At 46.8% G+C, this 23,277-nt stretch overlaps 1 protein-coding gene across 1 annotated transcript in view; it reads right to left on the minus strand.

Annotated features, from left to right (window-relative positions):
• Positions 1-23,277, minus strand: part of FER1L5 (fer-1 like family member 5) — a 926,196-nt gene that overhangs the window by 175,873 nt on the left and 727,046 nt on the right. The window contains exon 41 of the mRNA XM_063929941.1: positions 4,955-5,053. Coding sequence (XP_063786011.1) covers positions 4,955-5,053 — 99 coding nt within the window. The remainder of the gene's footprint in view (positions 1-4,954; positions 5,054-23,277) is intronic.

A 23,277-nucleotide genomic window follows, 5' to 3' on the forward strand; every position in this document is an offset into this window, starting at 1 on the left:
CTGGCGCTCAAACCGTAAGATGAATCCCTTGGATTTAAAAGGGATGAACGGAATGAAACCATCAATTCTTACAAGATAAAGTGCATTTATTTGAACACACCAACATGAATCTACAATAAAAACTACAAGTTAAAATACAAAACATGAACAAACATGGACTTGGAGGCAGTGGCTTGTATAAAGTGACGGTGCAGTAAGTATATGATCAATCCCTCACCATCTGGTGGCCCTGCGGTGGGCTAGCTTAGAGTAAGCAGTTATGGTCCAGAGCTGAAGTAGCCCGGCACCACTGCATAGAGCATGGATCAGCACATAGGTCCTTCCAGTAGTGTCACCGCTCCTTGGTCCAGTCAGTCCTCTGTCCAAATGCAACGCGTTTCGATCAAGTAAATCTGACCTTTCTCAAGTTTTGGATAGAGGATATAGACCCAGGCATCTATTTATACTAATATAACTAATTGTCATTACTATCACCTGTATTTCCAAGGTGCGCCAAATCTTCCCGGCTCGTACTACCGGAAATGACTCGTTTTGCGTTCCAGCGCCGGCCGGAAGTGCCACGGCGTGCGTTCCATCACTTTACCGGAAGTGCTATCACAGCCGCGGTGATCACCTCTATGTCATGTCTCTTAAAGGATTCATCACTTTGGACATGTGTTACCCATAGAATATACAACATATTATCCCGGTCTAGATGTCAGACGATTTTATTTGATCCATCATATCGCACATAGGCGGATCATTACAGTTGAATCCTCGCCGGCCATCTTTGTTAAGGGAAAAGCCACCTTTTTCCATAACCTTGATGTAGAGGGGGCATAATTTAAATTTTCAACCAGAATTCCTTCTTGTTCTCATACATCTTTCATGGAGAAGACCCTCTCTGACCAAACTTTGTGGTACTTTATATTCCCACTAGTCCTTCCCTATTACCCGAGTAGGGTCACTCCTCTTGCAGAATATATTGGATGGAATTCTCACGAAGGGTATGTGCCAACATATAAGTCCCAAGACACAAAAAAAGGGGGAAAAAAAGAAAAAAGACAATGATTAAAAATGCATATAATGTTAAAAGTACAAATTCAATCTAAAAACCACTTTAATTCGAAATCAGCATTGTGGCCATTAGGTTTTAAGGAGTTTAAGTCAAATATCCAGCGCATCTCATTTTGCGCCAGACGTTTTTCAAGATCTCTATTTTTCCAGTTGGATTTAACTTGTTGAATTCCCAAATATCTAATGATATGTCCCTCACATTAATTATGCACTTTGGTAAAGTACTCTGAGAACGGATGACTATCCAGGCCCTTACGGATGTTATACACATGCTCCGCCATTCTGGTTTTCAAGGGCCTGGATGTCTTTCCCACGTATATTTGCCCACACCTGCACTCAAGAAGATATATAATATTTCGTGAGTGACAGGTGATGAAATCCCTGATCTTATATTTCTTCCCATTTACTGTGAACTCTGTAATTTTTCGCGGGAGATCTTTTTGGGTGGTTGTCCGACACATCAGACAAGCACCACACCTATGAAAACCCTGGTTACACGTTCTAGCCAGGGATTTTTCTGGTAAGCTGCTCTTGACCAATCGATCCTTCAGGGATTGTGCTTTTTTATAAATAAACGTGGGTTTATTGGGAATCATTTTCCCAATAACAGGATCATCCTGCAAAATTCTCCAATTGTGTCTAAAGATCCGTTCAATTCTCTTGTGATGTGCCCCATATTTGGTAACAAAAGCCCATTCGTATGGGTTCCCACTTGCTACCATGGGGGCCTTTTCCATTAGAAGTTCTTTTCTATCTGTACACATGACTTGTTCCTCTGCCTTCTCTAAAATGGACTCTGGGTACCCCTTTTCCCGGAAGCGATTTCCCATCTCTTTCATTTGTACTTCGAGTATACTGTCACCTTGACTGAAGATCTGTCTTCTAACATGCATGAAACCTTGTTCTAACACTCACCTATCTTCTGACTTCTGGCTCTGCAAGGGGGGTGACGGCGTGCTGTGGGAGTGAGCATCTAGGCACAGCTAGCGTTCAGTACCCTTCAGGAGCTAATGGTGTCCTGTCAGCCAGAAGCAGAGCCATGAAACTCTTTAGGAAGTTGGTTCCTACTTCTGCCCCCTCAGTCCCACGAAGCAGGGAGACTGTTGCCAGCAGTTCTCCCTGAAAATAAAAAACCTAACATAAGTCTTTTCAGAGAAACTCAGTAGAGCTCCCCTGGAGTGCATTCATTCTGCCTGGGCACATTTCTAAAACTGAGGTCTGGAGGAGGGGCATAGAGGGAGGAGCCAGTTCACACCCTTGAAAAGTCTTAAAGTGCCCATGGCTCCTGCGGAACCATCTATACCCCATGGTACTGAAGTGGACCCCAGCATCCTCTAGGACGTATGAGAAATTGGTAACATATATCACTTGCAAACCCATTACTAGAAGATACCTCAAATTAACATCTGTATAAAATATGCAGTGATTAGGCGATTCTATAATGGGTGCAGTGTGTGTGGTGCACATGGGCCCCTGGGTCCATGGGGGGCCACACCGCACCCACATATTATACTTAACCCCTCAGGAGTCCCGCAGTGCCGGCCCTACACTATGGACAGAAACCATTTGGAAAATGGCCACCATGGTCATTTCCGAGTGATTTGTGCATGCGCACTGGAGATGTCCCCAGACGCCATGTTCCCGGAGACCTGCGCATGCGCAGTAGTCTCTGGCATTATGCCAGAGTCTACTTGCTGACGGAGAGGAGGGGGCCCGCAACGGAGGATGTACGCGGGTCCCCTCCTCTCTTAAAACATCCCTGATGGTACACATAACAGATTTTGGTACAATCGCATTGTAAACGTTCCTTGAGTTAGTCAACAAAATGTAAATGCAAAAGACTAATTTGCCATTGGTAAAACAATTGCAGCAATTTGTTATACTGCAAAACATCAGGACTGCCCACATTGTCAGCTCTCATTAGTACCAGTACATTTTCTGCAGGGATTTGGAAAGTAAAAAAACACAGCAAACAGCTTTCTTATTTCCAAAGCAATTAATGACCCGCCAAACCCCAGCTGCCTAACGGATAAGGTACTGGCCACCGAAGATAGGGATTGAGGGCTCAGATCTTTCAGAGGAGCAAATGTTCATATGAGGCTGTTTTAGCTGCACCCGGCCCATTTGATAAATGAGAACCATGGCAGAAGCACGCCTACATCATTTATGAAATATGCATGTGTATCCTGTGCAGATCATCCTGACAGCAGACAGAGGCGAACCTGACTGTGGCCCATTGGCTAACTAGGCCTAAAGCATACTCCCGTGGTATAGATGTCCAACAGTGAGAGATAAGCCCTCCCTGCTCAAAGATCCCCCTGTTATACAGACACTGTTAAGTGGCAAGAAGATTGGGAGTGGTATCCCTCCTCTATTAGGAGCTCATCACGTAGAAGAATTAACGGGTCCGGTATGTATACTGGCGGTCGGGATCCTGGTGGTCAGAAGACTGATGCCGTAATCCCGGCGGCGAGTGCAGCGAGTCCCCTTTTGGGCTTGCTGCGCTCGCCGCGATTCGGTCCCAGTGGTGAACTACGCTCACCACTCTATTAGATTCCCCCTCGGGTGGCTTTTGGTCGGGATTCCCCCTCGGGGCTTTTGGTCGGGATTCCGACGTCGGCATTTCTCCAGCTGTCGGGATTCCGGCGTCGGTCTCCTGACCACCAGGATCCCATCAACCAGTAAATGAACTGCATCCTGAATTAACAGCTCTTAGATTTAAATGGGAGGCAGACTTGGGGCCCATACGGGAAGAGGAGTGGAGCTTAGCATTAAAATGTCCATGTGATTCAACTATTTCTATTCAACAATTATTTATATTACATAGAGTATATCTTATACCAATATGCTTATATGGATTTGGGGGTTGGGCAACATCAAGTCCCCAAATGTGGGGGTGCTGAGGCACCTTTTTACAATGGGAGTGTCCCCAGGTATTAATGTTTTGGAACCGAGAGATTGGGGTTATATCGGTTACTGGTGTTTCAAGAGGTATACTGACACCAATAGCTTGTTTACTGGGAATAGTTGAAAGAAACATATGTGCTAGATAGATATATCAAACAATATGTCCTCAATATGTGTAGTCAGGCTACACTGTGTACAACTTGGATGGCCCAGAAGGGTCCAATAATTAATCAGTTTCTCTTGTTAATGTTATGGTGGCACATGAGAAATAGGCGTACGTAGCCAGACATGCTGAACATAAATTCAACAAAGTACTGTATGGGCCAAATGGCTTCAAATCTGAGACTTTCACAGGGACTATGGAAATAGATTCTGAATTGCCACACACTCCTTAGATGAGGGATTTATTGGATAGAGTAATGCTAGCTTAGGTCTGTGAAATGTAAAGACAGCTCATGCAGATACATACTGTATGTGTGCTATACTGGAATATAAGTTATACAATGGGAGATATTCGGGATATTTGTATTACAGTTTTCTTTTTTTTTCTCTTTACTTTTTTGTGTGTGAATGTTGTGTGAAAAAAGTAATAAATATAAAAAGGGATAAATATAAAAAATAAATTAAAAAAGTAATAGATTCCCCTGTTAGCGAAGCCTCTGACTGTGGTAGCTGCTGACGCCTCCTGCTCCCCTCGTGCTGGACGACATGCGCTTCCCTCTTGCTCACCAGTTTTGAAGAGTACGGGTAACGAGGCGACAAGTGGAATGTGTCCTTGACTGTTTAAATGGATTTATGTTTTACACAGCAATAATATAACATTTAGGGGAAAAAAGATCATGATTGTTGAAAAGAAATTGAGTGGGCGATTTGTCAAAACTAGAAGTTGTAGGAAAATGTTATCATAAACCAGTTGTTAAGAATATTATAAATATATTAGAAGTGGCATTAAGAGTGTCAGCAATTGTTCAAGATTTGTTTACTTTCTTACCACAAGAAGGTCTTGCCCCTTATCAGTGCAATCTCCACTGTTGCCATGGTCACCAATTGAGGCAAAGAATTTACTCCACCAATCAAATTCGTCTTCTTCCTGGCAGATTGAGTCAAAGATATTTTATGAATAAGATACAGAGCTCTCTTTCTGCAGCCACGGATGAAACATATTAGGCTCTATGGAAGTAACTGCATACACTGGATGTGTTCCTGGTATTTTATAGTGTATTGCTTCTGTGGGGGATATCCAATTAGCCCAGGTTTTTTACGCGCCGGCTTATCGGATTTTGTTTCACCTGACTCCGACAGGCAAAGCAGAATCCCTGGAAACAGCCCTGTTTTCGTCCGAAAACGGAGCTGTTTCACCCGAAAACACAGGTTTCACTGAACCTGTGTGTTTTTGGGAGAAAGGGTTTTGTTTTGTTTTTTACACGCGATTTAACAGGACACACACACAGATTGTGTACCCATCTTCAGGGACTGAACAGCCAGCATTTATTGAGCAGTTCATACACTTAAGGAGGGTACCGAAGCTGGTTTTCTGTATGGATTTTGAGTGAGTACAGAATTATTGCCTGCTATTAAGATAGATAGCTAACAGTTTCTTATATAGTGCTTTACAAGGGTTAAAGTGTGTGTGTGTGTGTGGGGGGGGGGGGGAAGGGGGAGGATGAGATGACACTGAGTTCCACCACCTGTGATTGTAGGTGGAACTAGTTCCACCTCCTCAACGACCTTGCATAGTAACACCCAATTTCATATCGTGTATAAGCAATACCACTGTGTATCATGACATGAATAAAGGGCACTACTGAGTGACGTAATGTCAATAAGGGGCACTGCTGTGTGTCGTAACATGAATAAGGGCTACTGTTGTGTGGTGTAATATGAATCGGGACACTACATGCGGTGCAATGGGAATATGACTGTGCTACACTGTGTTGTGTAATTTGAAATGCAGGTACTATTGTGTGACCACTTTCCCTTTATAAAGTATAACATGTAATGCACAAATGTATAGTTTGCAGGGGGATGCCGAATACCCTGGCTCCGCCTAATGGGGGGAGGAGGAGGAAGGGGGTAAGTGGTGAGGGAAATGAGTTCCACCACCTCTCCAGGACCACTGTAAGCCCTGGTGCTTTACGATTGCAAGCAATACTGATAGTACAAAACTTGGTAATAACAGACAGACAGTGGTAGGAAGGTCCTACTCAAAAGCTTAAAATCTATAAGAAAATAGGCATTGATACACAAGGATAGGTATCTATTGCATAATGGTCCACCAGACTGCTAAGGTTATTGTTGGGCTGTATGGTATGGTCACCCAGCAATGTTGGCCTGGTTTCAGGAGGTTGGGAAAGTGAAGAAAGAGGAAAATATGTGAGGATATGTGTTGACTGTATAGTGGCGATGTAATTAGATAAGAAAGCTTATGAAGATTATGTTGGCGGTTTCACAATTTGATAAACTTGCCTCAATAGGTGAGTTTATGCTTGAAGGTTTGGAGACTAGAGGAGAGTCTTGTTGTGTGAGGGAGGGCATTCCACAGTGTTGGTGCAACATAAAGAAAGTCCTGCAATAGTGAACAAGAGTGAATAATCAGTGTGGAAGAGAGCTGTAGATCTTGTGAAGAGCGAAGAGGTCGGGTTGGGAGATATTTTGAGATAAGCGAAGAGATGTATGTTGGTGTAGTTTGGTTAATGGCCTTGTGTGTGAGTAAAAGTATTTCATATTGAATATGGTAGAATATAGGTAACCGATGGAAGGACTGACGGAGTAGATCTGCAGACGATAAACATCTAGCGAGGAAGATTAGTTTTGCAGCTGCACTCAGAATGGATTGTAATGATAAGAGTCTGGTTTTGGTAAGACCGATAAAGAGACAATTGCAATAATCAATGCGGAAGATAATGAGAGCGTGGATTAGAGTTGCAGTGTCTTGCGTAAGATATGGTTGTGTTTTGGATATATTTTTTAGATGCAGGTAACATGATTTTAAGACAGATTAAATGTGGGGAATAACGTTCAGAGTCAAGGATAACACCTAGGCAGCGAGCTTGTGGGTTAGGCTTGATTGTCGAGTTCTCAACAGTGATAGAGATATTGGCCGGTGGAAATAGAATTAATTCTGTTTTGGAAATAATAGGAATTTAATACCTACCGGTAATTCCTTTTCTCGTAGTCCGTAGTGGATACTGGGGTGACATTAGTACCATGGGGTATAGATCGGGTCCATTGGAGCCAGTCAGTGTGTGCTGGCTCCTCCCCTCCATGCCCCTCCTGCAGTCTAGGAAAACTGTGCCCGAGGAGACGGACATACTTTGAGAGAAGGATATAAACACAAATAGTGGTGAGGTAACGAACCAACACACAACAATAACGAAGATAGCAGAGCTAACCAGAACAGAGGAAAGCAACACTAATTATAATAAAGGATAGCAACGCTTACCAAACATGGAACAGGGACAGCAACAGCAGACCCTACCAAGAACACTTACAACCAGGTAAGCAGGAACTCGAAGCACTGAGGCGGGCGTCCAGAATCCACTACGGACTACGACAAAAAGGTTTTACCAGTAGGTATTAAATTCCTATTTTCTCTAACGTCCTAGTGGATACTGAGGTGTCATTAGTACCATGGGGAAGTCCCAAAGCTCCCAGAATGGGTTAGAGAGTTGTGAGACCCCTGTAAAATTGCCTGACCAAACCGAAGGTCATCACTGACCAAGGTGTTGAACCCATAGAACTTAATGAACGTGTTTGAACCAGACCAGGTAGCTGCACGGCACAACTGTAAGGCAGAGACGCCCCGGGCAGTTGCCCAGGCAGAACCCACCGACCGTGTGCAGTGGGCCTGGATAGAACTCGGCAGTGGCAATGCTGCCGAAGCATAGGCTTGTTGAATGGTCAACCTGAGTCAACAAGCAATGGACTGCTTAGAAGCAGAACGTCCAATCTTGGTAGCGTCATAGAGGACAAAAAGGGAGTCAGACTTCCTGCGACGAGCTGTCCTCTTGACATAAATCCTCAAAGCCCTCACAACATCCGAGGACTTTGGAGCAACCGATGAGTCAGACAGTACCAGAACCACTACCGGTTGATTAATGTGAAAAGCCGATACCACCTTCGGCAGAAATTGTGGGTGAGTCCTGAGCTCCGTCCTATTCATGTGAAATATCAAATATGGGCTCTTACAGGGTAAGGCCCCCAATTCTGATACACGTCTTGCAGAGGCTAAAGCCGGCAATGTGACTGTCTTCCACTTTAGATATTTTAAGTCTACCCTGTGTAAGGGTTCAACCCAGTCCGACTGGAGAAAGGTCAAGACCACATTGAGATCCCACGGAGCTGTGGGAGGGACAAAGGGTGGCTGAATGAAGAACACCCTTTAGGAAAATCTGTACTTCTGGGAGTACCGCTAGTTGTTTCTGGGAGAATATAGAGAGAGACGAAATCTGAACTTTGATGGAGCCTAACCATAGGCCTTTATCCACACCTGCTTGCAGGAAAAGCAGAAAACGGGCAAGTCGAAATTCCACAGGAGGATATTTCCTACCCTCGCACCACGAGACATAATTCTTCCAGATACGGTGGTAATGTTTGGATGTGACTACCTTACGGGCCTGGACCATAGTGGAAATAACCTTGGATGGGAGACCTTTGCTAGCTAAGATCTCCCTCTCAACTTTCAAGCTGTCAAACGTATCCGCAGTAAGTCTGGATAGACGAACAGTACTTGTTGAAGAAGGACCTTGAGTAGCGGCAGAGGCCAGGGTTCCTCCAGAGACATCGTTATGAGGTCCGCGTACCAGGCCCGTCAAGACCAATCCGGGGCAATTAGAATTGCCTGAACTCTTTCTCTTGAGTCTTTTTAGAACTCTTGGAATGAGAGGGATTGGAGGGAGCAGGTATGCAAACTGGTAGCACCACGGCGCTGTCAGAGCTTCAACTGCTGCAGCCTGTGGATCCCTCGTTCTGGAACAGTAATGACGGAGCTTCTTGTTGAGATGAGAAGCCATCAGGTGTATCTGCAGACAGCCCTGCCGGTAAACCAGTTGTTGGAACACCTGAGGGTGAAGGCCACATTCCCCCGGATGGAGGTCATGCCTGCTGAAGAAGTCCGTTTCCCAGTTGTCCACTCCTGTAATGAATATGGCTGAGATGGCGCTTGCATTGACTTCTGCCCAGAGGAGTATCCTTGACACCTCTCGCATTGCAGTCCTGCTCCTTGTTCCTCCCTTTCGGTTGATGTACGCCACTGCTGTGGCATTGTCCGACTTTACCTTGATGACTTGATTCCGAAGGAGATATGAGGTCTACAGAAGAGCATTGTAAATTGCCCTGAGTTCCAGGACATTTATGGGAAGGGCAGATTCCTGACACGACCCCTTTCCCTGGAACTGAGCCCCATGGATCACAGCCCCCCAACCTCTAAGACTGGCATCCGTCGTCAGTAGGATCCAAGACTGGGTGCTGAAAGACCGACCCTCCAGAAGGTGAGAGACTTGTAGCCACCACAACCGGGAGATCCGTGCTTTTGGCGAGAGAGTTATACTCTGGTGCATGTGCAGGTGAGAACCTGACCATTTCTCCAGCAGATCCAGCTGGAACTGACACGCATGAAACCTGCCATACTGTATTGCCTTGTAGGAGGCTACCATTTTGCCAGCAATCGAATGCAAAGATGAATCAAGATTTTGCGGGGTCTGAGCATCGAGCGGACCATAGCCTGGATAGTCAAGGCCTTGTCCATCGGAAGGAATACCTTCTGAGATACTGTGTCCAGGATCATTCCCAGGAACTGAATTCTTTGAGACGGTTCCAGGTAAGACTTCTGGAAATTTAGGATCCATCCGTGGTCCATAAGTAGGCGAGTTGTCAAGTCGATGCTGTGCAGCAGTTGTTCCCTGGACACCGACTTTATTAGGAGATCGTCCAAGTATGGGACTATGTTGACTCCCATCTTGCGCAAGTGCAGCATCATCTCCGCCATGACTTTTGTGAATACCCTTGGAGCTGTGGAGAGACCAAAGGGTAAGGCCTGGAACTAGAAATAAAATAATAGTGATAGAGGTCTGCTGCGCCTCAGAGAGCTGCAGTGGAGATGTCTACAGGTGGTCACTCAACCACCCTAGGGCATGGAATACACAAGAAATAAGAAATCACTTCTGCGCTCGTCAAACGACAAAACAATGGTGAAGTATAACAAGAGTAAGTTCGTAATCAACAGTCTTTGGCAAAAAGTCTGTTCCCTTTCTCAGTTCTTTTTCATGGAAGTAGTACAGGGTGCAAGATGACTTGATGTGTACCGTACTCACGTTAAAACGTGATATGTCTCTCGTATAAACGTATCTTTGATACTTCATTCCTTTCTTTCCTCCTACTTCTCCGAATGAAACACTCGATTGGTTCTTATCCTCGAGGATGGAGAAAAGGGACAGAAAGACGACTGATGGTGTAGTAAGTTCGTAATAGCGGGTAACCACTTCTGGAAAGCGTAACCCCTATGCCCTTATTCTTTTAATGAGGGGGTATGTACCATACTCACATCCATGCAAAAGGGGTGAAAAGACATAAAGGTATCTTTACTTCTACTGGTGGTTCATAAGCCTTAATCCTAATGTTATCACTCAGAGTCACCCACACACAGGTGAGACAGATGATAAGGATGATGGGCGTACCCAACTCACACTTAGCAGTGCGAAGACCTGTACATAAAGGTATCTTTGGAGTGGTCCTAATAATTCTCAGTCTCGAATTCAACTCCTCTCACGAATAATAGTGTGCGTGTAGGAAAATACAGAGTATCAAAAAACGAGGAGGTGGAATAGTATCACACAACAAAAATGTATAAATAAAACATGTAAAAACAACATAAAAAAGCTGGCAAAGGACCCATGGTTATGACAATCGAGGGTATATAAAGATGAGTGCAAGATGTTAAAGTCTGGATTTTTCTCACCTTTAGTAATACCGTCCCAGTCAATCCCTAGTGGTCCTGGCCCTCACACCAACGCGTTTCGACAGAGAAGTCTTTTTCAAGGTGTGTAGTGAGGGCACTAGTACAGATATTTATACCCCACAACAGGAAGTCATGTAATGGGGGTGTGGTTGCAGATTTCAAAAATCAAGTATACTGTTAAAATACATAAGGCCTTATGTACAGCCAAATATAGTTTTGGACAGGCACAAGCTATAAACTACAGGTCATTAAAAGCACATATACTATTTAAAACACTTTAAAAGCACTGGGTGTATCCCTTCCTGTGAAGTGGAATGCACGGGATCCCGGAAGTGACGCGCATGCATTCCACACGTGCAGGAAACGCTACACGCTCCACTTCTTGTAGGGAGGAACGCATGTACCCGGAAATGGCGGGCATGCATTCCACAGGCAGAGGAATCAGTACACATCCGGTCTGTGGAGCGCACAGTCCGGAAGTAGCGGCTGTGCGCTCCAGTGGTGGACGGTGGCCTGCGTGGTACGAGGAGGAGTGGGACAATAGCAACCTCTTATAGACCACTAGGCAGCCAGACTAATACATTAAAGTTAAACTTGAAAATAAACGCAATGTTAAATAATGAAGCATGGTTAGTATATAAGAAGTGGAATAAGTGAAAAACTGGAAATACTGAGATCTATACTAACCCACTGGTTATGGAAGTTAGCTGGGTGTGTGCATACATATACATACACAAATACAACTAACAGTGTGTGTGTGATAAATAAAAATAGCCAAAACACGCACACTTAATTATGTGTATGTGAAATACATATAAGCACAATATAAGTGCATAAATCTATTTATGGCTCGCTAAATGCAACCAGGTAAAAAAAAAGGATGAAAAAACATGCATATAAGCAAATAGACCAATAGGCAATGAGGTATAGATGTACAACTTCTGTCATTTGTCATACAGTAATGCTGAGCTAATGAAGCAATGCTAAGGGGAAAAAGATACACTGGAGGCAATGTTGTGGTGAAGGGTGTATTGGAAAAAGGTCATAATAATGGTCTGGAACTATCAGAGGAACCATTTAGTTTCAAATTCTAGATTGAGACCCTTAGGTTTCAAAGTGCCTAAATTAAAGATGCTCCTCATTTCGGTTCGGGCGAGTCTTTCTTCCACGTCACCTTTTCTCCAATTCCCCAACACAACTTGAATGCCGCAAAAAGAAACTAGCTCCGAAGGTTTGCAGTCATGTTTATCTTTAAAATGAGCAGAAATTCCATGTGTTAAGAGTCCTTTCTTAATGTTTCTGAGATGTACGCTCATTCTCTCCTTTAATTTTCTGGTTGTTCTACCGGCTTATTGTTTGTTACATTTACATTGTACGAGGTAAACTACAGCGTTCCACCCTACAAGAAGTGGAGCGTGCGGCGCTTCCTGCACGTGTGGAACGTATGCGCGTCACTTCTGGGATCCCGTGCGTTCCACTTCACAGGAAGGGATACACCCAGCGCTTTTAAAGTGTTTTAAATAGTATATGTGCTTTTAATGACCTGTAGTTTATAGCTTGTGCCTGTCCAAAACTATATTTGGCTATACATAAGGCCTTATGTATTTTAACAGTATACTTGATTTTTGAAATCTGCAACCACACCCCCATCACATGACTTCCTGTTGTGGGGTATAAATATCTGTACTAGTGCCCTCACTACACACCTTGAAAAAGACTTCTCTGTCGAAACGCGTTGGTGTGAGGGACAGGACCACTAGGGATTGACTGGGACGGTATTAATAAAGGTGAGAAAAATCCAGACTTTAACATCTTGCACTCATCTTTATATACCCTCGATTGTCATAACCATGGGTCCTTTGCCAGCTTTTTTATGCTGTTTTTACATGTTTTATTAATACATTTTTGTTGTGTGATACTATTCCACCTCCTCATTTTTTGATACTCTGTATTTTTCTACACGCACACTATTATTCGTGAGAGGAGTTGAATTCGAGACTGAGAATTATTAGGACCACTCCAAAGATACCTTTATGTACAGGTCTTCGCCATGCTAAGTGTGAGTTGGGTACGCCCATCATCCTTATCATCTGTCTCACCTGTGTGTGGGTGACTCTGAGTGATAACATAAGGATTAAGGCTATACCACCAGTAGAAATAAAGATACCTTTATGTGTTTTCACCCCTTTTGCATGAATGTGAGTATGGTACGCACCCCCTCATTAAAAGAATAAGGACATAGGGGTTACGCTTTCCAGAAGTGGTTACCCGCTATTACGAACTTACTACACCATGAGTCGTTTTTCTGTCCCTTTTCTCCATCCTCGAGGATAAGAACCAATCGAGTGTTTCATTCGGAGAAGTAGGAGGAAAGAAAGAAACGAAGTATCAAAGATACCTATATACGAGGGACATACCACGTTTTAACGTGAGTACGGTACGCATCAAGTCATCTTGCACCCTTATTACTCCCACTCCTCCATCTCCATTCGTGGAGTGGAGTAGAATTCCAGACTGTTAATTATTAGGACCACTCCAAAGATACCTTTATGTACAGGTCTCCGCACTGCTAAGTGTGAGTTTGGTACGCCCACTATCCTTATCATCTGTCTCACTTGTGTGGGTGACTCTGAGTGATAATATCAGGCTTATGAACCACCAATAGAAGTAAAGATACCTTTATGTGTTTCCACCCCTTTTTTGCATTGATGTGAGTATGGTACGCACCCCCTCATTAAAAGAATAAGGACATAGGAGTTACGCACTCTAGAAGTGGTTACCCATTATTACGAACTTACTACACTATCAGTCGTTTTCCTGTTCCTTTTTCCCACCCTCGAGGATAAGAACCAATCGACTGTCTCATTTGGAGAAGTAGGAGGAAAGAAGGGAACGGAGTACCAAAGATACCTTTATACGAGGGACATATAACGTTTTAACGTGAGTACGGTACGCACCAAGTCATCTTGCACCCTGTACTACTTACATGAAAAAGAACTGAGAAAGGGAACAGACTTTTTGCTAAAGACTGTTGATTACGAACTTACTCTTGTTATACTTCACCATTGTTTTGTCGTTTGACGAGCGCAGAAGTGATTTCTTATTTCTTGTGTATTCCTGGAACTGGAAATGTTGATCCAGTACAGCGAACCGAAGGTAAGCCTGATGGGGTGGCCATATTGGGATATGAAGGTATGCATCCTTGATATCCAGAGACACCAGGAACTCCCACTCTTCCGGACCGGAGATCACTGCCCTTAGGAATTCCATCTTGAATTTGAACACGCGAAGATACGGATTCAGGGATTTGAAGTTCAAGATCGGTCGTACAGAGCCGTCCGGCTTTGGAACCACAAAGAGACTTGAGTAAAATCCCTTTGTTTGCAGTGGAGGAGGTACTGGAACAATAACTCCTGTGGAAAGCAGTTTTTGAAATGCTTTTTGCAAGGTAACCCATGCTACAGGTGAAGGGGTAAGGCCGACTTCAAGAACCTGAGAGGAGGCAGTTCCTGAAATTCCAGCCGGTATCCTTGGAATATGAGCTCCCTCACCCAAGGATCTCGGCAGGACTTTGCCCACACAGGGGCAAAGTGTTGAAGGCGAGCACCTACCTGGAAGTCGCCTTGCTGCTGGGGCCAACCGTCACGCAGAGGGCTTTGTGGAAGAGGATCCAGAGGCATCGTCCAGAGGGTTTACTGGGCTTACCGCGAGTTCCTTTAGCAGCATTGGACACACCTCTGGCTCTGCTTCTGAATTTTGCCACACGAAAGGACTGCAGATAGGGCCCAGGGTAGGGACGTCTAGCAGGAGGTGCAGCAGACGACAGATAGGTAGACTTACCTGCCGTCGCCTGAGATATCCATTGGTTTAGTTTTTCTTCAAACAAGGCATCCCCTGTAAAAGGAAGGTTCTCAACACCCACAGAGCTTTGCGAGCCGAGATCGCCATAGCCGTGGTACGACCATTAATGAGACATAATTCCTTAACTGCCTAACTCATAAAGTTTGCAGCATCTTGGATTTGCTGCAGCAGTGTAATGATCTCATCCTGAGGTAGGGAGTCGAACCCATGAATTATATTATCGGATTATTTAACAATGGCGCTAGATATCCAGCCGCAAGCAGTAGCGGGGCGTTGGGCTACGCCCATTGCAGTACAGATTGATTTGAGTGTAGTCTCAATTTTGTGGTCAGCTGGGTCTTTGAGGGAGATAGCCCCAGGTTCAGGCAGCACGATTTTATGCGACAGCCTGGACACTGAAGTATACATGGACGGTGGGTTTTCCTAAACTTTTCTATCCTCAGCAGGAAAGGGAAAGGAATTTAGTAACCGTTCAGGAGTAATACATTTCTTGTTAGGATTTACCCACGCCTCTTTGGAAAGGGAGTTTAATTCTTTTGAGTTAGGGAAGGTGACAGAGGATTTTGGTTTTACATTAAAAAACAATTCCTCTTCTGGTTCTGTCTCCTTATCCTGTATGTCGAGTACTTCCCTAATAGCATAAATCAGGGCCTCAACCCCCGGGGACAGAGTATTGTCATCTTCCACCTCCAGTTCTCCCTCATCTAACTCTGGCATTTAATTATCAGAGTCAATCTGGAGCACCTGTGGTATTGTGCGATTATAAGAGACCACCAGAGGAGGCTGAGTAGCCTGTCTGTGGTCAGCAGTCTTAACCAAGAAATCATCTACAGACTGTTTCAGGGTCTGCCTTTCTTGCTTTGCAGCAGCTAACTCTGAATTTATATTAGTAATCATTGTTTTAAATGATTCTAACCATTCAGGTTCCTGTAAGCCACTACCTTGTGAAGGCAGAGAACACTGGGTACATAGTAGAGACCCCTGTGAAGAGTGTGTAAACTTGATGTTGCAAGAGGGTCACAGAGATTTTTTCCCAGACATGCTTACAGCAGAAAACACAGAGTTATAACACAGTGCAATGACAACACATTAGTGAAACAGCGGATCTTGCCACGGGCAAGCAGGACTTTTGCCCGGGGCGTCGCCTTCCAGAGGGCGCTGGCGACATCCGGAGGGCGCCGCACCATGCCAAGATCCGCCACTGCTGTGCCCTCCGTTGCCCGCTGTGTCCCCCGGCTGGGTCCCCTGTGAAGGGAACTAGACGCTACGCGACTAGTTTCCCTTCGTGGAGAGGACCTTTGCTGTGCGGTGCGCGATGACGTCATCGCGCACCGCACAGCAAAGGTCCACTCCGCGAAGGGAACTAGACGCTACGCGTCTAGTTTCCCTTCGTGGAGAGGACCTTTTGCTGTGCGGTGCGTGATGACGTCATCGCGCACCGCTCAGCATTTAAGCGGCGCTACTACTGTACAGGGGGCATAACTGACCACGCCCCCTGTATTAAACCACGCCCCCATTCCCTGACCGGGGCGCAGTGAGGGCTCGAACCGGCCCTGTGAAACAGAATAATAAGCCCGGACAGCCCTGAATGGAGTGACAGAGAGAGGATTGGGACCAGCACACAATTCCAGTCCAGAGCAGCACTCCGCTGGGTATATTTATATGTTTGCTATTAGCACAGTGGTGTAACCGCTGTATATATGCCCCCCCCCCTTTCTATATGACCCCATGGTACCAGTATAATTAGTGGTTCAGTGGCCACTGTGGAGGAGCAGTCTCATCGTGCAGCCTGTAGTCAGCAGCAGCAGGAAACGGTGCCTTTCAGCTTCTGGTCCCGCTCTCCAGGAAGCCCGCCCCTTCAATGGCGCGCGGTCCCTATAAAGATTATACTGGCATTTTAATGTCATATTGTGTAAAAAACGAGTCTTTCTGCAAGGTACACTGGGCTCCACAAGGAATGGACAATGGGGTGTAGAGTAGGATCTTGATCCGAGGCACCAACAGGCTCAAAGCTTTGACTGTTCCCAGAATGCACAGCGCTGCCTCCTATATCACCCCTCCTCCCTGCACAGGATCTCAGTTTTTAGTTAACCAGTCCAATGCAGTAGCAGGAAAAGATACGACAACAGTTAGTAGCCAGAACACCGAATTCTCACGACAGGAGACGTGTCAGCGGCTAATGCCATACCAACCCAAAGAAGCTAAGTGCGTCAGGGTGGGCGCCTTGTGGAGCCCAGTGTACCTCGCAGAAAGAGTTTTAACAAAGGTAAGTTCTTACCATAAAACTTATTTTCTGCTGCGGGGTACACTGGGCTCCACAAGGAATGGACAATGGGGATGTCCTAAAGCAGTTCCTTATGGGAGGGGACGCACTGTAGCGGGCACAAGAACCCGGCGTCCAAAGGAAGCATCCTGGGAAGCGGCAGTATCGAAGGCATAGAACCTTATGAACGTGTTCACAGAGAACTACGTAGCCGCCTTGCACAATTGTTCAAGGGTTGCACCACGTTGGGCCGCCCAAGAAGGTCCAACAGACCGAGTAGAATGGGCCTTAATGTGATCGGAGCAGAGAGACCAGCCTTCACATAAGCATGTGCAATCACCATTCTAATCCATCTGGCCAGAGTTTGCTTGTGAGCAGGCCAGCCCCGTTTGTGAAACCCAAACACAACAAAAAGAGAATCAGTTCTCTTCACATAGATACGGAGAGCACGTACCACATCCAAAGACCGCTCTTTGGGAGATAGATCAGGAGAAACAAGTGACGGAACTACAATCTCCTGATTAAGGTGGAACGAAGAAACCACCTTAGGTAGATAGCCGGGACGAGTTATAAGAACCGCCCGGTCACGGTGAAAAATCAGATATGGGGAACTACAGGACAAGGCACCCAAATCCGACACTCTTCTAGCTGAAGCAATAGCCAACAGAAACACCACCTTAAGGGAAAGCCACTTAAGGTCAGCTGAACCAAGAGGTTCAAACGGAGACTCTTGTAACGCCTCCAAAACCACTGACAAGTCCCAAGGAGCCACAGGCGGGACATAGGGAGGTTGGATACGCAACACGCCCTGAGTAAAGGTATGCACATCAGGTAAGGTCGCAATTTTTCTCTGAAACCACACCGACAAGGCAGATATTTGAACCTTGAGGGAGGCCTAAGTCCAGGCCCTGCTGAAGAAAAGCCAACAACTTGGCTATACTAAACTTGGAAGCGTCATAATCATTATCTGCGCACCAAACAAAGTAAGAATGCCAGACCCTATAGTAAATCCGAACAGAAGCCGGTTTCCGGGCCCGCAACATAGTTTGAATGACCGCCTCAGAAAACCCTTTAGCCCTTAAGACGGAAGCTTCAAGAGCCTTGCCGTCAAAGACAGCCGGGCTAGGTCCTGGTAGACACAGGGGCCCTGAACGAGTAGGTCTGGGCGTTGTGGAAGTAGAATTGGACGCTCTGACGATAGGCCTTGCAGGTCTGAGAACCAGTGCCGCCTGGGCCACGCTGGAGCTATGAGAAGCAGAATTCCTTTTTCTTGCTTGAACTTCCGAATTACCCTGGGCAGGAGTGACACCGGAGGGAACACGTACGGCAGCCGAAACCTCCACGGCACCGCCAGCGCATCCACGAATGCTGCTTGAGGATCCCTTGTCCTTGTTCCGAAGACCGGAACTTTGTGATTGTGTCGAGAATCGAGATGCCATCAGATCTACGTCTGGAAGGCCCCACCTTTCCACTAGGAGTTGAAACACTTCTGGATGGAGGCCCCACTCGCCGGCATGCACGTCCTGATGACTGAGAAAGTCCGCTTCCCAATTCAGGACTCCCGGAATGAATATTGCCGATATGGCCGGTAGATGGCGTTCTGCCCACTGTAGAATCCGTGAGACTTCCTTCATTGCTAGGCGGCTTCGAGTGCCGCCTTGATGATTTATGTAAGCCACTGTGGTGGCGTTGTCCGACTGTACTTGAACAGGACGGTTCTGAATTAAATGCTGGGCTAGGTTCAAGGCATTGAAGACCGCCCGCAACTCCAGAATATTGATCGAGAGGTGGGACTCCTCCTTGGTCCACCGACCCTGACGGGAGTGTTGCTCCAGCACCACACCCCAACCTCTTAGACTGGCATCTGTCGTCAACAGGACCCAGTTGGATATCCAGAACGGACGGCCCCTGCACAGTTGTTGGTCCCGGAGCCACCAGAGCAGTGACAGACGGACCTCAATGAGATCATTTGAGACCTGATCCGGTGAGGCAGGCCGTCCCATTTGGCTAGAATCAGCCTCTGGAGAGGGCAGGAGTGAAATTGAGCGTACTCCACCATGTCGAATGCTGACACCATGAGGCCCAGCACCTGCATCGCCGAATGTATCAACACTTGCGGACGAGATAGGAAGCAACGAATCCTGTCCTGAAGTTTCAGGACTTTCTCCTGAGACAGGAACAACCGCTGGTTGTGAGTGTCCAATAGTGCTCCCAGATGCACCATGCTCTGAGCAGGGATCAGTGATGACTTCTTCCAGTTGATGAGCCACCCGTGGGCTTGCAGAAACCGGACCGTCACATCTAGTTGACGCAGGAGAAGATCTGGGGAATTTGCCAGGATTAACAAGTCGTCCAAATACGGCAGTATCCTGACCCCTTGACGGTGGAGTACCACCGTCATCACCGCCATGACTTTTGTAAAGACTTGCGGAGCCGTTGTTAAACCAAAAGGTAACACCCGAAACTGGTAATGGCAGTTTCCAATCGCAAATCTCAGGTATTGCTGATGAGACACTGCTATAGGAATATGCAGGTAAGCATCCTGTATATCCAGGGAGACCATGAAGTCCCCAGGTTCCAAGGCCAGAACTATAGAGCAACGGGTTTCCATCCGGAACTTGGAAACCTTCACAAACCTGTTCAATGCCTTGAGGTTGAGAATGGGCCGGGAGGACCCATTCGGTTTCGGGACTAGAAACAGCGGAGAATAGTACCCCCGGCCCCTCTGCGCAAGAGGCACCTGTAGTACGACTCCTGTATCCAGGAGGGTCTGTACCACCGAATGTAGAGTGTTTGCCTTTGTCTGGTCCAACGGGACATCTGTCTGGCAAAATCGATGAGGGGGTCGGTTTTTGAAGGCTATGGCGTAACCTCGAGTGACGACTTCCCGTACCCAGGCATCTGAAGTGGTCTTCAACCATTCCTGGGTATACCCTAGAAGCCGGCCCCCCACCCCCGGGATCCCCCAGAGGGAGGCCCGCCCCATCATGCGGCAGGCATATCTGTCTTGGAAGCTGGCTGACGGGCCGCCCAGGCTCTTTTGGGCTTAGGCTTACCAGGTTTGGAAGTGCGGGCCTGCTTGTTGTACGCCTGACCTTTTGCTTTACCTGAAGGATGAAAGGAGCGAAAGGAAGTACCTTTAGCCTTCGACACAGAAGGAGCAGTACTTGGCAGACAGGCAGTTTTGACAGTAGCCAAGTCAGCCACAATCTTATTTAAATCCTCCCCAAACAGAATATCTCCCTTAAAAGGGAGTACCTCCAGGGTTTTTCTAGAGTCCAGATCCACGGACCAGAATCTCAGCCACAATATCCGGCGAGCCAGGACTGACGTAGTAGAGGCCTTGGCTGCCAGGATACCGGCATCAGAAACCGCCTCTTTAATATAACGAGAAGCTGTGACAATATATGACAAGCATTGTCTAGCATGGTCAGAGGAGATTTCAGCATCTAACTCCAAGGCCCATGCTTCAATGGCCTCTGCAGCCCAAGTAGCTGCAATAGTGGGCCTTTGTGCAGCGCCCGTGAGGGTGTAAATCGCTTTCAGACAACCCTCCACACGTTTACCCGTAGGCTCTTTTAGAGACGTGACGGTGGTGACCGATAGAGCTGAGGAAACCACCATCCAAGCCACATGTGAGTCCACTGGAGGAGGCGTTTCCCAATTCTTAGACAGCTCCGGCGCGAGGGGATAGCGAGCCAGCATCTTCTTTTGAGGCACAAACTTCGTACCCGGGTTTTCCCAGGGTTCCTGACATATATCAATTAGGTGGTCAGAGTGAGGTAAAACTTGTTTAATCACCTTCTGACGCTTGAACCTATCTGGTTTCTTAGGAGGAACGGATGGTTCGGGATCATCCGTAATCTGTAGAATTAACTTAATAGCCTCCAAAAGATCAGGAACATCCACATGTGAACCACCCTCCCCATCAGCCGTATCTGAGTCAGAACCTGTGGGGTCAGTGTAAGTGCCGTCTTCATCCGACGAGGTGTCAGTGACAGCAGTGGATTGTGAGGAGACAAGCGCTCGCTTAGAGGACCCCTTGGACGTAGGCGAGCGACGGTCAGACTTTTTAGTAGTCAGGGACTGGTTCAACTTCTTTACTTAAGCAGATAAATCGTCCGCCCACGGCGGGTTAGCTGCAGGGACCACAAACGGTTGCACCGGCATTGGGGGTCCCATAGGAGGTGTTAGTTTATGAACTAGCGTATGCAGAAGCGTGGAAAAAGCGGCCCACGGCGGGTCATTATTTGCCCCCGTTGCCACCGTCCCACTGGGGGGCAAGGAGTCCACAGAACCAGAGCCCACAGCTGCTATATTCTCCTCATAGGTATCGGCTTCAGCAACACCGGCAGTGTGTTCAGCCCCAGAACCGTTACCCTCAGAAGCAGACATGATATAACTTGCAGTATCAGGTAACACAGTACAATTTGTCAGCAGCACAATACCTCTAGCCCAAACCCGTGCGCAGTGTAGTCAGCACCAGCAGAGATAAAGGAGAGATATGGTGACTAAATCACAGAGAAAAATACGTAATACAGTATATCTTTGTGAAAATCCTATATTAGATAAAACCTGACGCACCAAGCCCCCTCAGGTTATAGAATATAGGGATAGCAGGTTGAGTGAAAGACACGAAATGGACACCACTCAGCTATCAAATGCACACGCAAATAGTAATAACCTCTGCATTGTACAGACTGACTAACAATAATACTGCACTGGACTAGCTTACGCAGCTATATAACAATAGATATAACAGTACACAGTAAGAACTGGATGTATAACACAGGGTAATTGTACTAGGAAACCCTAAGTGCACTCTTTCTTAACGAACACTGACTAAAAAAGGCAGGTAGAATACTTAAGTGTCTTGTAAAGTCACAGCACTGACAACCAGGCGGCTTTACATAGGAGGATTTGCCCAAGCATTCCCAGGAACAGTGAGCTGAGGGATAATGGCGCCGCAGACACTGCCAGGGAGTGAGGGAGAGACAGATATGCAGCTCTAGGGTGGGAACATTTGCAGAAAATGGCGCCCTGGGGCTGGGGGAGGGGCTTCAGGTCCAAGCTCTATGCCCCTGCTGGCAAAACCACCGGGTACTGCGGGCTCTAATAAAACGGTTTATAGAGAAAACCTGACCTGTCCCATGCCCTGGTGATCTAGTGGGATCGCCTGTACTGCCACAGTGTCCACCGCCAGTGCGCGCGGCCCGCCTCCCACTGACCGCGCTGGATCGCGATAAAGACCGGGTCCCACAAGCGGGACCCACTTACCACCTCCCGAAGCGCGGCCACGCGATCCCGGAGAGCCCCCGTCGTGTGTGCCTGACAAGAAGAAAACTGGAGCCTCCTGCTGTAGTTACCCGGCAACCAGGGCTTGGGAGTGTACAGCGCCGCTGGGGAGAGCCGGAGCTGCAGCCGTGAATGTCCACTGACATGTAACACTGCTGCTGCCCTTGAAGTCTTCACTTTTTTCCTCAGAAAAAAAGCTCTTCTTAGGGCTGCCTGGAGCAGCCCCTCTGTTAAGTGCCTGCTACTGCAGCACCAACTACAAAACTGAGATCCTGTGCAGGGAGGCGGGGTGATATAGGAGGCGGCGCTATGCATTCTGGGAACAGTCAAAGCTTTGAGCCTGTTGGTGCCTCGGATCAAGATCCTACTCTACACCCTATTGTCCATTCCTTGTGGAGCCCAGTGTACCCCGCAGCAGAAAGAGAGATTAGGATCCCCTTTTACTCTGCATCAGTGTGGGTCCCCAGTGGGCACTGCAGCTCAAGGCCGCGCCTTAATGCCACCATTGTCGCCGGGGACCCACTAACCGGGACTCTGGTGTAGTACTTACCGCACCACGTCTATACGGCATTTCTTAGGGGTGGCGGCATGCTGCCGGCGTGGGCTCACACACTGGGGCATGAGAAACAGCGCCTCAGGAGCTCAATGTCCTGTCAGCAGGGATACGAACCATTAACTCTATATTAAGTTGGTTTGGTTGCCCCCCCCCCTAAGTCCCACGACGCAGGCAGACTGGTGGCTAACCAGTGCTGCCTGAAAATAATAAACTAACATAAAGTCTGAAGAAAACTCTGGAACTCTAGAGAATGCACCTATCCTTTATTATTATAGTTAGCGGTGCTTTCCTCTGTTTTGGTTAGCTCTGCTATCTTCGTTATTGTTGTGTGTTGGTTCGTTACCTCACCACTATTTGTGTTTATATCCTTCTCTCAAAGCATGT

The sequence above is a fragment of the Pseudophryne corroboree genome, chromosome 6, assembly GCF_028390025.1.
Source record: "Pseudophryne corroboree isolate aPseCor3 chromosome 6, aPseCor3.hap2, whole genome shotgun sequence".
Taxonomy (NCBI): Eukaryota; Metazoa; Chordata; class Amphibia; order Anura; family Myobatrachidae; genus Pseudophryne; species Pseudophryne corroboree.